Raw genomic sequence first — 15,070 nt, forward strand, 5'->3', positions numbered from 1 at the left:
TTTTTCTGCATGTAAACGGTCTGCAGAGTCACAAACCCTCAAAGTACACCCTGTAGCGAGTAAAACTCTAACACAGAAAATACGTGTCTATGCTGCCCCAGAACGCCTCGTTGGAGATTTTTCTTTTTCCATTTTTTTCTTCCGGGGCGGGTTGACGTCACTAAGTCCAAATGGACCAATCCGCGGAGCTCCGCACACACACACTCACTCAGCCTTATCTGTTCTCAGCCGCGGAGCTCAGACCCCACGCAGCAACCAGGAAACGACACCAGTAATCCAGCTCACACTGTCCGCTCCTTGAGCCTTAAAGGGCGGAGCGGCGAGCCCCGATACGTCCCGCCAACACGGCACCCAGACCCCACGCAGCATTCTCATCTGTTTGTCATTACTGGTGTCATTTTTCTGGTTGCTAACAAACGCCATTGTAAAACATAAACACTGATGTTCAGCTGTCACGGTGGTGGACTAATCAGAACAGAGTGGGCGAGTTGACCAATCAGAGCACAGTGGGCTCATTAGGGAGGGGGGGCAGGAGCTCCAACAAGCCGTGTAGGACAGAGTGAACACACATACTTTACAGAAATGCTGTATGAGAAAACCAATGTGATTTTGGAACATTGAACAATGTAAATCTATTCTAGTAGACCTCAACGATGGAATTATGATCAGTAGAAATGGTCAAGAGATGGGACCTTTAAACTTCTATAAGCTAAGCAATGCGATGGGAAGGTTTCTAGTCCTGGGGTGAATCCTGGCGACAGGGGAGCGGCACCAATGTTATGCTTAAAACTGAAGCTAAGAAAGCCAGCAATTCTTACATTAAGTTGCTTTAAAAATTGATTAAAATGTGTCACTGTATGCAATGTCTGTGTAAGAACCCTATAAAATTGACTTTTCATTCTTGTCCTGTTTTGGTGAACCCCATGACGTTTTTGGCATAACAATACATCAAAGTGCTGCATTACAGAACATCCCTTGGGAAGGATGTATGAGAAGGTCACTTGTCGGCACATTTTAATCGAGGTCAGATGACATTAAAGTAAAAATCTCCAAAATAATGTCCAAAGCTTCCCAGTTATTTTATAAAAATAGGTGTCTGTATGATACATTTTTGTTTGCAAGGTTGGAAGGTGGTTTAAACTTTAGTTTGAATAAAGGAAAATGTAAGAGTTTGAAACCTTTAAAGTGTATATCTGTAGAGAAGATTACAATTTGAATTTCTTAACATGTCTCGCAGAAAATTCAGCAACTCCATTCAGAGATTATGGAAACACTCCTTTCAGAGATTATGATTGATTATTATGCCTTGAATGTCATTGTTTTCAAAATGGAAAGATCAGAAAGGGGAAAAAAAGCAGTTTAAGTCACCACAATTAGTACCAGAGGGATTTGGCCGAGGATCAGTCATGTGTGCTTCAACAAATAGAGGCGATCTACAAACTTCCATCTCCACACATTTACTTTTCTTTGTGATGTGCATGCAGCTTCCAGAACAACGTGTTTCCCAGTTTTCAATTACATTCAAACTGGATATTCTAGAACGCTCTGAACCTAATCAGTTGATAATTAGTGACCACTGGAGACTTACCAGATATCTGAAACTAGTTATCTGTGTTTAAAGACTTTTATTTTCATATTTATGCAAATTGTAATGTAACGTAATGAACTGCTTTGCAAATAAATTGTGATGTAGGAAATAAACGTATGGAAAGAGAGGACATTTTGATGCTCATGGTTATTGATGTGTGCAGCTTTTATGCAAATGATGTGACATAGGAAGTTTGTCTTGACATTAGTGCTGTAGCGACGCGTCGACTTCAAAATATCGTCGACCACATATTTCCGCGTCGACGCGTCGCTACACACACGTGGGTCACCCAAAGCAACAAGCAGTTCGCAATCGCACTTCAAACACAATGGAGACTGAAACGGCTACCACCTCCTCCTCACAGGATTGCGCACGAAGCCCCCAAACGAAAACATCTCACCCTAGGTCTTCAAAAGCATGGGAATATTTTAAAGTTAGTCCAAAACGCAAAGATATTTATATATTTATATCTCACTGAGACTGCTGCATTGCCTAGACCGGAAGCAGCAGCTAGCTGTGGTGGCTACCATTAGTAGCTAGCATTTGCTCTCCGATTTTTACATAAAAATGGAATTATGGATTATAAATTCAATCATTTTTTTATACATAGACGTTAAAAACCTATGGATTAACCGATTCAGCCGCGTTTTTTCTCATTTTAATTCCATTGAACACGTCTTTTGATCAGATTGACAGCTACGGTGGTGAGACGATCTCCCTAGAAGCTCTGTAAAGGTACGTGTTGTGATGACTGTATTTGCTTCCCCTGTCGCGAGTCCGGATCACTCAGTGATGATACTATATACCTACATAATTTGTGGAGTCTCAGCTTTAATCGGATATATTGTATGTGCAGCTACGATAAGTAATAAGGGTACTTTTATCTTGAGTTCTGTGCCAATGTCCGTTAGCATTTTTCGCTCAGGGGTCATTTAGATGCTTCTTATGAGACTTGTGTTTTGTTTTGGTAAACATGGTTTGTATCGTCAGTTAGCTGAGATTATTTCCGTTAATCTGGTATAACACATTAATAGGTTCTTAAATATTAAGATCCCCTGAGACACAGTATCGTGAAAAAAAATTGTTTTACATTACGTGTTTTATGAATTGAACAACAGAAAAATAATCGTTAGATTAGTCGACTAATCGATCAAATAATCGCCCGATTAATCGTTTTCAAAATAATCGTTTCCCCCCAGCACTACTTGACATGTTTATATATTTATTCAGATTCATAATTATGCTCGCCCATATCTCTATATATGTAAATACAGCTACTTATCCTGTGTCTCACTCCTATTGCTGTTGCCGCTATGACGCCTAGTTTTATCTTATCTTGTCCAAATTTGGTTTGATTTAAAACAAATATTAGGAATGACAGATAATTGTATGCAATTCTTATTTGTAAAAGCGCTAAATGATACCTATTATATATATATATATATATTATTTGTTCTTGTTGTAAAATTACACTGCAATATACAGTATATACTTTTATTCTCTGATATTTCTCTATATTTATAATATGTTAACTTGCTTTTTTAATGATGCTTCTTATGGTTTTTTTCTACCTTGGATGTGCTCTTACTTTTTATTTATTTGTTTGATAAAGAGGACATATTATGTTCCTTTTCATGTTTGTATTTCCTGCCTCCACTGTGACATGTCACTTTAATGTTCAAAAATGTCTTTATTTTTTAGCCTATGTTCGAAACTAGAGCCCAGTCTGCTCTGAACCGCTTATAGATGTCCCACCCTTAGCAATCTCAATTGAAATATCCCAAACAGAGCACAATACTCAGCAGTATTAACAATACATAAATAATATACATAAAATGAGTGATGTTGTGGTCATGGTTTGGTTGCAGAATGTCTAAGAAGCTTTCTTGATGTGTGTGTGTGTGTGTGTGTGTGTGTGTGTGTGTGTGTGTGTGTGTGTGTGTGTGTGTGTGTGTGTGTGTGGTGTGTGTGTGTGTGTGTGTGTGTGTGTGTGTGTGTGTGTGTGTGTGTGTGTGTGTGTGTGTGTGTGTGTGTGTGTGTGTGTGTGTGTGTGTGTGTGTGTGTGTGTGTGTGGAGGAGATTGAGGGGAGGCTTATTCAAACAGGGTCTTATTGAGAATGGTCACAGCTGATGGAAAAAAGGATTTCTTGTAATTGTTTTTCCTGGCCATGGGGACTTTCACTTTGCAGCCTGATGGCAGCAGCTGAAACGCTGGGATGAGAAGATGATTAGTGTCTGGGTTGTGTTTTTCATTGTAGATTGGAAGAAAAGGTCTTGGAGTTTTTTAATGTTAGTTTAGTGGCCAATTATCAAAGACACATAGTTCCAAGTCCACTTATACCTCATTCACACCAACGCAACTCCGGTTCAAGCTCCGTGCTAGAGCTTTTCAGGTTCAGAACCGGTTCTTCGGTTTAGCTCCGGCTCTTTTCACACTGCCCAGAGTCCGACTGGTGTTGCGTCATTGCGTCATTATTTGCGTGCCTGCTTCATAAAGCCAAACCGCGCGGAAACCCCTCACAGCTGACACTGACAACAACAACAATGGCCGATTGTGCTCCAGCTTCCTCTGTACCTCTTCGGAAGACCAGATTCCCAGTAGGTAGCTGGTCTCTTCAGTGGACCACTGCTGCTTGTTAAGTTTCTCTATCGTTGTGTACAAACTGGATTCTTGTTGTTGTTCAGGAGTTGATCCCGCCCCTGCCCCTGCCCCTGCCCCTGCCCCCGCCTCGACGTAAGCGTGACAAATGCGGTGCTTTTGCTCTAGCCGGACAATTTTTTGGTGCTTGAAACTAACCGGATTCCGGAGCTAGAGGCTGCTCTGCTGCGGTGTGAAGAGGAAAACCCGGTGCTTTTCAAGCTCCAGCTCCGAACCGGCCCTGAAACACCGTTGGTGTGAATGAGGTATTAGTAGACAAGGCGATTTCCAGCTATGACTCACGTTTTTAAAGCGTCAAGATACCTTTAATGAAGACCATGCAGTCACAGGTACATCTTGAGGGTTTTATTCATTTGGCGGTCCACTACTAAATTAGAGAAACTTTAACTGGATATAATAAATAAATAAAAAGTACTATTACTATCAGGAGTACCACGCTTGCAAACTTCACTGTCTGACATTCTAAACCCTCTCGACCTGCGCACTCATCTGCTTTCTGGCATGAAACTAGGTCGTAAAAAATAATAATACTAAACCTTTGTGTAATCCAAAAAACTTGGATTAAATACAAAAACAGTATTATTGTAACTCGTGATCAATAAAATCATTTAAATTGAATTCAAATAGTATACAACTTTCTTGCAAACATAAACATTTACCATCAATTATAATAAGCCTAAATGGCTCTTACAGTTAGACTAAGGCTTTATCTTGTCTTGATGTGCTCTGTCCTTAGCTACAACAATATAAATGTGTCTGCTGTGGGATGAATAAAGGATTTGTATAGCCACACAGGAGTTCATTGCCCACATACCACTTCCACACAAACTGACATACCTCTAATGCCTTGCGAACATCCTGAAGGGCAACAGGGTCTAAGAAGACCCCCTGGCCGCTGACAGCCTTCTCCATCCCTTTCTCAGGTCTGTTTTTGCTCCTGTCTGCCGGCGGGGCTGGCTCGATGCTGTCAGGTCCGCACAGAGGCTGAATCAGTCCCCGGGCTACGGCATCACACAGCAGCACAAATAGAGCACCATTCCTAAGATATACAAAACAAAGAATACTCCAAACTGACATTATCTGAAAGAAAACAGGGACTGAAAGTTGTCCTTGAAGGCAAACAAACATTAGACATCTTTGTTTTTATTTTTAAGCACTTCCTGAAAGTGAAAACCCTCACCACAGATTTGGCAACATCACTACACGAGAATATCACAGAGTCCAAACATTCACATCATTAGTTCTATGCTCAAGGATAGTTTGGTGTGTTTTCATGAGCATTCGCCGCTTCTTTTTATAGCTAGAAATAAGAGCAGAGCTTAAATGTCTGAGTAAGCTCAGTGCCCTGGCAAATACATTTAAAGTTGACTTTGACCGTGCCTAAAAGGATTTTCTAAGGACAAGTGTGCATAATGCTGTATCAGCTGAAATCCTGAATCAGAACTATGTTTGCCTCGAAGTCCTCTGAGGGCTGAGTAAATGATTAATGGGCTGATGAAAACTTTTCTAAACTTAATTTCAAAAATATCATCAGTCTAAAAGCAGCAATGTGTCATCTGGGATATTCTGTTACAGAACTGTTTAAGAAAAGCAACTGAGTGATCTAGTCTGTTATCATATTATATGAAACCATCACCCTACACTTTCTTTAGGAACAACATCTAATTCAATTTAAATACAGTGATTCATCATAATAAATAACCTATTTGATTATATACATGTACTTAATGGCATGGATACAGGACATAAGGGCTTGTTGGGATATCAAACCTACTCCCCCCTATTTTATTAAGGGTTGCTCACATAAATCCTCTAAACACATCCACAATGAACTGCGTTGATTATATGTATTTCACTGATTTACAGCCATAGTAGAGTACCGGAATGATGCGTAACTAAGTGAAACGTAGTTATCCAAACAAAAATGTATCAGAAAATAGTAGTGTACAAAACCATGGTCAGTTGGAATTCATTGCCTTTGCACCGTTTAAAATGTTTTTAATACTTAACATTGGTTCAAAATGTTGTTAAAACAATGTCTTCAATTCAGAAATGATGATTAAACTGTGTCTGTGTGTATGTACAATACATTTTTGCATGTGTTTCACTGTTTGTGTGGACCCCAGGATGAATGGCTAATGCTCATGCTGGTGCTGGTGCTGGTGCTGATGGGAACATAATAAAGACAAAGATGCTGCATACAGTTGTTAGAAATGCAACCAAAAAAAGGCTGGAGCTTTAAAATGTTGATTTCGAAATTCAAATGTCAACGTTATGAATTAAGATTCACAGCTTTGAACTATTTGGTACAGCTCTATCTGGCTTGGGGAGTAACAGATTACATGTAATGGGATTACATAATCAGAATACCAAAAAGAAGTAACTGTATTCCCTTACAGTGAAGAAAAAACAAGGATTACTTGCAGGATTATGATGTATCAATAAAGATCAGTATATTATAGGTACATGTAGGGCCTGAGCTTCCTTTTTACTTTCATTCTTCTTTTTCTTATTACAATTTTGAATGCGGTATCCTACGCAGCCTACCTGGTGAACTCTGTCTTCTGGAGCATGGCCACCAAGCTATGGAAGGTGGGAAGCAGGCGACGGTATTCCCCAGCTGCCAACAAGTGGCTGCTGTAGTTCCACAGGTAAACGGCTGCGTTCGCTACCACCCACGGCTCCCTGATCTCTGCCCCGAGCTCCGCTGCCCGCAAGAAGCTGGAGGTGGCGTAGGCAGAAAGAGCCTGGATCCAGTCTCTGTGGGAGAGGGGGAGAGTAGAGAGAGAGAAGAAGTTTGAGTTTGAGAGAGACAGTGGCCACATAGTGTTGTCTCAAGTGACCAATACAACTAAAGGTGAAGAAGTCAAAGGACATTTTAAAACTTTCCTTTTTAAACTTTTAGTTCATAGGACTTTTACATGAATAGTTGCTGAGAGGTTTTGTCTGCATGATGCAGAAGGCAGAGTGCATCGCTACCTTAAATATTAGTCAAATATTTGTTGTCTAATGAGGCATTCAACACCAATTTGTTTTAGCAGCAGGATGCACAGTGATAGCTCGCAGCCCACATTATGTTACAAAGTGCTGGAGGTGAACTTCAGGCAAAGAGTAGCAGTGTAGTTCCACTGCCAAATGTAATGTGTCAGGTCTTGTCAACTCAATAAAGAGAAGAGGCCGTTTAGACTGAGTGGGATCCCGGAGCTTTGTAGTGTGCATCTATATTATGTTGGTCCAAAAATTATTGCATCATTGATGACGTTTGAAGCAATGCCCAAACCAAGTACTTGGCATAAGAATGGTATAGATCTGGTTTGCAGTGGTTCAAAAGATAAGGAAACAAAACCTATTTTATAGCATTTGGTTGATTGTGTCCTTTCCCTTACTGCCTATCATCTTCTTTTACAAATAATGCAATCTGTCAACTTACATGTAAGAAGCGAAATCAATGCACCATTGAATGAGCAAAGTCACTGATGTACAAGTTATTGTACACTCAGTTTTAATAGCTACACAAATAGGTGGTAAGTAATGGTTGCTCAATATTACTTGTATATATATATATATATATATTTATTCAGCAACTAATGATCTTTTTAATTTGGCTTTCTATTAACACAACATGACTCCAAGTAAGTTCTTTTTTTTTCTTCAAACAAGCTCAAAGAAATGGCTCAAGGTCTTGTTCATTTTGGTTGTATAGAGAAGCATCCCTTGCTTCCTGCTTTTGAGTCTCAGGAGCTCACTCCCTGATGCTGAGACTTTTTTGCCAGACTGCAGCGCCTCAGTTAGCAGCTGTAACAACTGGACGTTTTCCTGAGCTGCTCTCCTGCAATGGGAAGTAATATCTCTGCTCCGGGGAGTGAGCGCTCTTTCTCCAAAACATAAAATAAACAAAGTTAAAGATTACTTTAACTGATTGCATTTTTACAATAATTGTCAATAGATATTGCGATAAAGGAAACTGTCCTTTTTTTTTAGGACTCAAGATACATATATACATATCATTTGTATTGAATTAGTCTTACTACTTATTGTATAAGCATATCTTAAGATAACAAGAGATAGAAAACTGAAAACAAAAAAAAGGAAATTTGGTCACTGATAAAATGCTTAGAGTGTGTTCCGTCAGACTGTTTCCGAGGTACCATTGCTGCTAGTATTGCTGTTATAGCTATTCATAATTACAAATACAACATTATTGAAGTTGTTTGATGTGATTATATACAATGTTAAGCCGTTCATATCGTACATCTGGACTTAAATTGCATGGAAAATGTTTGAAAATGTAAAAGAATAGTTTTAAATGCATTACAAGGCAGCAACATACAGAGCGTAGACAAATGACATCCAATACAGACAACATATTTTAGTTTTATGTGCATTCATATTATGTTTTCACCTGTAAACAACCCAGTGTGGATCCTCTTCAGACAGACTCGTCTCACTGTCCACTGCGGGAACCACAGGGCTGTTCAGCTGCCCCCCCTCTGCCAGCAGCTTCTGGACACTGGCCTGAGCAAGACAGAACAAAGTCACTTCTCAACCTCAAAAGACGATATCAAAGGCGACTTTCAGTTTTGATAACTCTATAATAAAGGAGAAGAGAAGACCTCACACTGTGCAGTGTTTCCCCTACCATTGTCTTGGAGGGGCGCTGCGCCCCGCCAACGGAGCCCCGCGCCCCCCCTGAAATGCAAGGTGTTTAAAAAAAAATATATATATATATAATATTTATATATGTATATATATAGCACCAAATTGCAACTAATCTATATCTACTGTCACTTTTCACATTGAACATGTGCTCTTAAATAAACGCTTTCATTTTAAGTTGTGAGTTTAGTGTTTTTGACCCTAAGAAACACTATACAATAATCCCCCCCCCCCCCCCCAACCAGGCAGCACCCCCCCCAAAGCAGTAAACCTAGGGGAAACACTGATGTATTAATGACAGGTTCTCTGGAGCCTGTAAGAGATCATAGTAAAAAGGCTGGCAAGTATTTTATTTTGATGGCAGACAACTCAGGTAAAACAGGAAGAAGAACCTGTCTTCGTCAATGGAATGAGACGTAGGCATATTATTTATTGTAACAATTGTGTATCATGTGAATGCAGCTTAGGGCGTTATGAGTGGTAAATGCCTAGTGACACACACAGGGACTCGTGCATTACCTTAATAAGTGGCAAGGTCAGCAAATTAAAAAAAGATTACAATGAAGCTCAGATAATAACACAGAGGGACTTCATTTCCAGCTTAGGACGACATTTCTGTACATTCTTATTACATAGCCATAATAAGAAAGTGCGACATTGGTTTGCTGCTATATATACAGGGTTTTAATGTGTTTACCTTAAAAGACTACAACGTTAACCGATGGATCAACACCAATAAGAAATAGCTTTGATGTTTTACAGCTCCAACTACCAGTATAATTGCATTTAACATCCATGTTGTCCTAAATGTCATCACTTCATCATATTATTGATTATTGAACTTGAAATACTCCATCTGATCGGTTCCTCAAATCCCACAACCTGCTCCCTTGACCCTCTACCCACTCCTCTCCTGAAGTCCTGCCTCCCCGTCCTCTGCCCCTATCTTGCTAACCTTTTCAACTCCTCGCTGTCCCATGGAACCGTCCCCTCTGCTTTCAAAACTGCTGGCGTTACTCCAATCCTCAAAAAACCTGGTCTTGATCCCTCCTCCCTCACTAATTACCGCCCCATCTCCAACCTACCATTCCTCTCAAAAGCTCTTGAATGCATTGTAGCCAAACAAATTCACTGCCATCTCCAAACCAACCAGCTTTATGAACCCCTTCAGTCTGGATTTCGTCCTCACCACAGTACAGAAACTGCACTCGTCAAAGTCCTCAATGACCCCCTCACCTCTGCTGACACTGGTTCCCTCAATATTCTCATCCTCCTCGACCTGAGTGCAGCCTTTGATACCGTGAGCCACAACATCCTGCTCACCCGACTCAGGGACATTGGTATTGAAGGTATTGCACTCAGATGGCTCCAGTCCTACCTCACTGAACGATCCCACTTCATCTCCCTCCCAAACCACTCCTCTGCCACAGCTTCAGTCACCCAAGGTGTTCCTCAAGGATCAGTACTTGGCCCCCTCCTCTTCATCATTTACATCCTCCCCCTCGGTCAGATACTCCGCCAATTCAACCTGGACTTCCACTGCTATGCTGATGACACTCAGATCTACCTCAGCACCAAATCCCTCCATAACCCACCCCTTACCCACATCGATTCCTGTCTGACAGCTATTAAAACTTGGATGCAACATAACCTCCTCAAACTGAACAGCAACAAAACAAAACTCCTCCTAATCGGCTCCAAATCCACCCTCAGCAAGGTCACATAACTCTCACCATCGATGGCACCATTGTTTCCCCCTCCAATCAGGCACGCAACCTTGGCGTAATCTTTGACCCCACCCTCTCCCTCGAACCTCACATCCGCCAAACAGTCAAAACCTCATTTTTTCACCTCCGCAATATTGCAAAAATCCTACCCTCTCTCACCCACCCCGCAGCCGTACGACTAATCCATGCCTTCATTTCCTCCCGCCTTGACTACTGCAACTCACTTCTTTACGACATCAGCACTACATCCCTCAACAGACTCCAACGGGTTCAAAATGCAGCTGCACGTCTCCTCACGCATACCAAATCATGGCATCACATCACCCCAGTCCTCAAAGACCTCCACTGGCTTCCTGTCTCCCATCGCATCAACTACAAAATGCTGGTCCTCACCTACAAAGCACTCCACCATCTGGCCCCCGCTTATCTCACAAACCTTCTCACTCATTAGCCGCTTTCACACCGCAGGACTTGCGGTACTTTAGTGCCGGCACTAAAGTACCACGGCACTGAATCCGCCAGGGGGCTAGTGCCATAGCCGCATTCACACCGCAGGACTTTCCCTGAGGCAAGATTACGCTGACGTCACTTCGTCTTCTTCTTCTCTGGGTTTACTGGCAGGCCGCAAAACCACTTCACGGCGAGTACAACAAAAAACGAGAGAAGAAGAACTACACGGGGGAGGGGGTATAAAGCCCACCCGTATGAGGCGTTTGTTTACTTTCCGACCTCAGACATGATGGAGTTCATAAGGGTAATTTACAAATAAAATACCCCATTATAACAATGGACTTTATCTTTATGTATGTATTATATATTACCCCCTCAGGCTGATTTTGGAAAAGGACATTAACCCTTGTTTGGTGTTTATCCCTTATTTATCTAAAACAAATGACATGATAAATGACTTGTGTTTATGTGTGTAAGACTTGTGTTTCTGCCCCTGCCATTGCTGCACAAGGTTGCAACATTGTAGATAAATTCAACCACCGACACCTGTCTGCTCTCACATTCTTCTATTCTGCACATTTGGGGTGGGACACAATAAATAAAGCTTCGCCAGTTTGTTTGTTTTATTGCACAGTCAAGACATAACAATAACAGCATCACGCTGTTCCAGGTGTGTCGTATGCATGTAAATTGAAGTTAAATAAAAGTGTGAAATGTAAAATAAAGTGTAAGTAGTTTCAAAACAATGTAACAGTGGCAAATAGCAGCAGACACACCTTAGTGCAAGTTAGGTGTCAGTATTAAAAAACAGTGGCAATATATATAATAACAATAGAAAATCGTTACCACTCTTATTACTGTGGTCTTTAATTTTGTTATAGTCCTGCCTGAGTTTCTTTATTTTTACCCGGCATCCGTGTGCACTGTGCACGATTCCCAGCTCAAGTAGCTTTTGCGAACATCGCTCAAAACATTTGGAGTTGGGAACTGCTTTCTGTAGAAGCTGCTGCATCCCGTCCTCGGAGTAAATTGTCAGAAGCGCCGACACTTCTTCATCATTCCAACGCTCCGGTGTTGTAGTACGTGTGGTCATAACTGCTTTAAAGTACAAAAAAACTACTCGCTCAGGTGTGGATGTGGTTTTGTAGCGAGGAAAAAAATGGCTGCCTAACAAAACAAATTCAGAGTCTAACGGGGCGTGGTTTGCAATTCGCCCAGCCAATAGAAATAGAATATAAATTGGCACTCTTTTATCACCAGGTTAGTACCACCTCTCTAGCAGGGACTAAAAATGGCCAAAAGAGTTCCCAGCACTGAGTAGTCCCGGCATTGTGAACGCGACATTATTGGTACTAACGGAACTAAAGAACCAAAGTACCAGGGAAAGTCCTGCGGTGTGAATGCGCCTCTTATCAACCCCCACGGTCCCTCAGATCCACCACAGCTGGACTCCTATCCATTCCCACATCCACACTCTGCAGCTTTAGGGACAGAGCCTTCTCAGTGGCAGCTCCTAGGCTCTGGAATTCCCTCCCCCAAGATCTCTGTGACTCTGAGTCCCTCACAGTCTTTCAGTCCCGCCTCAAAACACATCTTTTCAACTCTGTCTACCCATAAGCCCCCCCCCCTCTCAATCAACTTCCTCTTGACTGCCTTTTTATTTTTACTTACCTGTTTGCCTGTCCTTGTTTGTCTACCCTCCCTCATACTGTAAAGCGTCTTTGAGTTGTGAAAAGCGCTATATAAATAAAATGTATTATTATTATTATATTATGCTTTTAAAAACTTGAGTAAAACTGTCATCTTTAGCATCTTGAGTTATCGCTAGGGATGCTCCGATCGGGGTTTTTGGGGCCGATTGCTGATCACCGGAATCAGTATCGGCCGATACCGATCGCCGATCCGATCATTGGGTGGGGCTATGGGGATCTTCCATTTAAAGTGAAGTTTAAAACTCAGTTAATGGGGCTCATTTTTATATTGCTTCAGTTTATAATCGTAACGGATCGAAAAGTTCAGATGAATTTTTGAATACATGATGCGCTTCCACAAATAACAACCAACATCATTATTACATTCAAATGAAGTATATTATTCAAGTTTACATTAACTTTGGATAATAACACGGGAGAAATGAGCGGAAGCGCTCTCTTTTCCTCTCTCCCTCTCTCTCCCTCTCTCCCCCTCTCTCTCTCTCCTGACAGCCCGTCAGTATCCGTCTCATGCAGCTCACTGATCCAGTAATGAGTGACCCGACAGTGAAGAATAAATATATTTACAATTAGTTTAGGTTGTAAAAATAGCTAAGTGTGTTAGGTCTAACCTGAAGTGTGTGTCACCGCGGGCGGAGCTACAGGTGATCCGGGAGAGCTTTCTAACGGAAACTCTTGTTGTATAGCATTATATATTAATTTACTATTCTATTACCTTTATTGTTATTTCTTTTGACTTCTTGCTGTCCCTGCTATAGGGTTCCTGCCGTTTAAATGTGTCACTAACTGTCAACTGAGTGGATGACGGAGTTTTTACTGACTTGGCGCTGGCTTGCCTTTCATACTCGCCGAGTCGCCGTATACTTTGACGTGACGAACTCTCAAATGTCTAATGAGATTTGTGGTATTAAATTGTCGTTGTTGCGTTCCACCAAGAGGGATTTCTGCTTCACACACGTTGCATACCGCTATTTTATTGTCTTTTTCAGACACCTTAAAATACTGCCAGACTGGTGAAGCCATTTTGGCGAGCTTGTTTTGCCGCGCACAGAGAAAAGTGTCATGTATTTTACGTTGTGTGATCGGCTCTCCTGATCATCTCCTGAGCATCCCTAGTTATGTGTTTTGTGAGGTCACAGTGACCTTGACATTTGACCATTGAATTATAATCAGTAATCCATGAGTCGGCGAGTGCTAATTTAAAGAATTTCCAGCAGTAAGATATTTCTAGAAGAACCATCTGAAAACATAATACAGTTGAACATGTGCTGTGTATGAGTGTATTAGAAGATACACACCTCGGCACTGATGAAGTGGATATCAGCCAACAGGCGCAGCAAGTCCCTCACACATGTTTGGCTTCTATTACAACCGTGAAGACATTCTGCACAGCTTTCTTCCTCGGAGCATCTACATTCTGGATTAAATTGACAAAATCTGTGAAGTTAAATCCCACATTGAAAGCAATTATCTCCTTTGTTGTGCTAATGCAAACATGACTGTCGGTCAAGGATTCTAATATTAGAGGAATACTTCGGTCGTTCTACCCTCAGTCTTAGGATCATTGATACTCTTACTGTCAGTCTTGGAAATCTTCCATCTCCCATCGTCGTAAAGCAAACAGAATCGACAAGCAGCTCGGCACACATCCCAAACTTCCTGTTTCCTGGCCGTCTTCACCAGTGTTGCCCACAACTTTACCCTAGAGCATAAATAAAGAACACTTAGAGGCCCTAATATGCCCTTTTGAGTTTTCCCTCTCCTGTAGTGTGTTCTATAGGTTTTGGTGCATGTAAATGGTCTCAAAGGCTAAAATACCTGTGTTCCCTCCAAAGGGAGTTTATAATATACTAACTAATACTAATATGAACCTGACGATGAGCATCATTTGTCCTCTTTTATAAGGTGGATGTCAGGGCAAAAGCACGGAGACACACTGCAAATAATGATTGTGTGTTTGTAGGGCCATGAAAAAATTATCGTGTCCTTTGGGGAATCAAGTCTCTGCTCCCTCCTGACCATAATGCCTGCAATTTCTGATGTGCTGATACTCATAGACAGGGGGAATTCAAATATGCGCTATGAATAAGGAGATGAAATAAAAGGTTGTAAAAATGTCACACAACAACTTAAACAGCAATAGATCAAACATCCATTAGTATATAATGTTCAGTAACAGCGAGGAGCGATATATCCAACAAGGCTTAAAGGGTGATTCTATTTGCTATTTTCAAACTGGGTTCTTAGGAAGCCTGACAGCTCAATATGATAAGTCAAA

General features: G+C 41.3%; 1 protein-coding gene across 1 annotated transcript in view; it reads right to left on the minus strand.

Moving 5' to 3' along the window:
• LOC117550317 (cilia- and flagella-associated protein 46) overlaps positions 1 to 15,070 on the minus strand; it is a 141,786-nt gene that overhangs the window by 113,340 nt on the left and 13,376 nt on the right. The window contains 5 exon segments of the mRNA XM_034222699.1: positions 5,085 to 5,286; positions 6,795 to 7,007; positions 8,650 to 8,762; positions 14,091 to 14,209; positions 14,370 to 14,494. Of these exon segments, the coding sequence (XP_034078590.1) occupies positions 5,085 to 5,286; positions 6,795 to 7,007; positions 8,650 to 8,762; positions 14,091 to 14,209; positions 14,370 to 14,494 (772 nt within the window).

This window comes from Gymnodraco acuticeps, unplaced genomic scaffold (genome assembly GCF_902827175.1).
Source record: "Gymnodraco acuticeps unplaced genomic scaffold, fGymAcu1.1, whole genome shotgun sequence".
NCBI classification, from domain to species: domain Eukaryota; kingdom Metazoa; phylum Chordata; class Actinopteri; order Perciformes; family Bathydraconidae; genus Gymnodraco; species Gymnodraco acuticeps.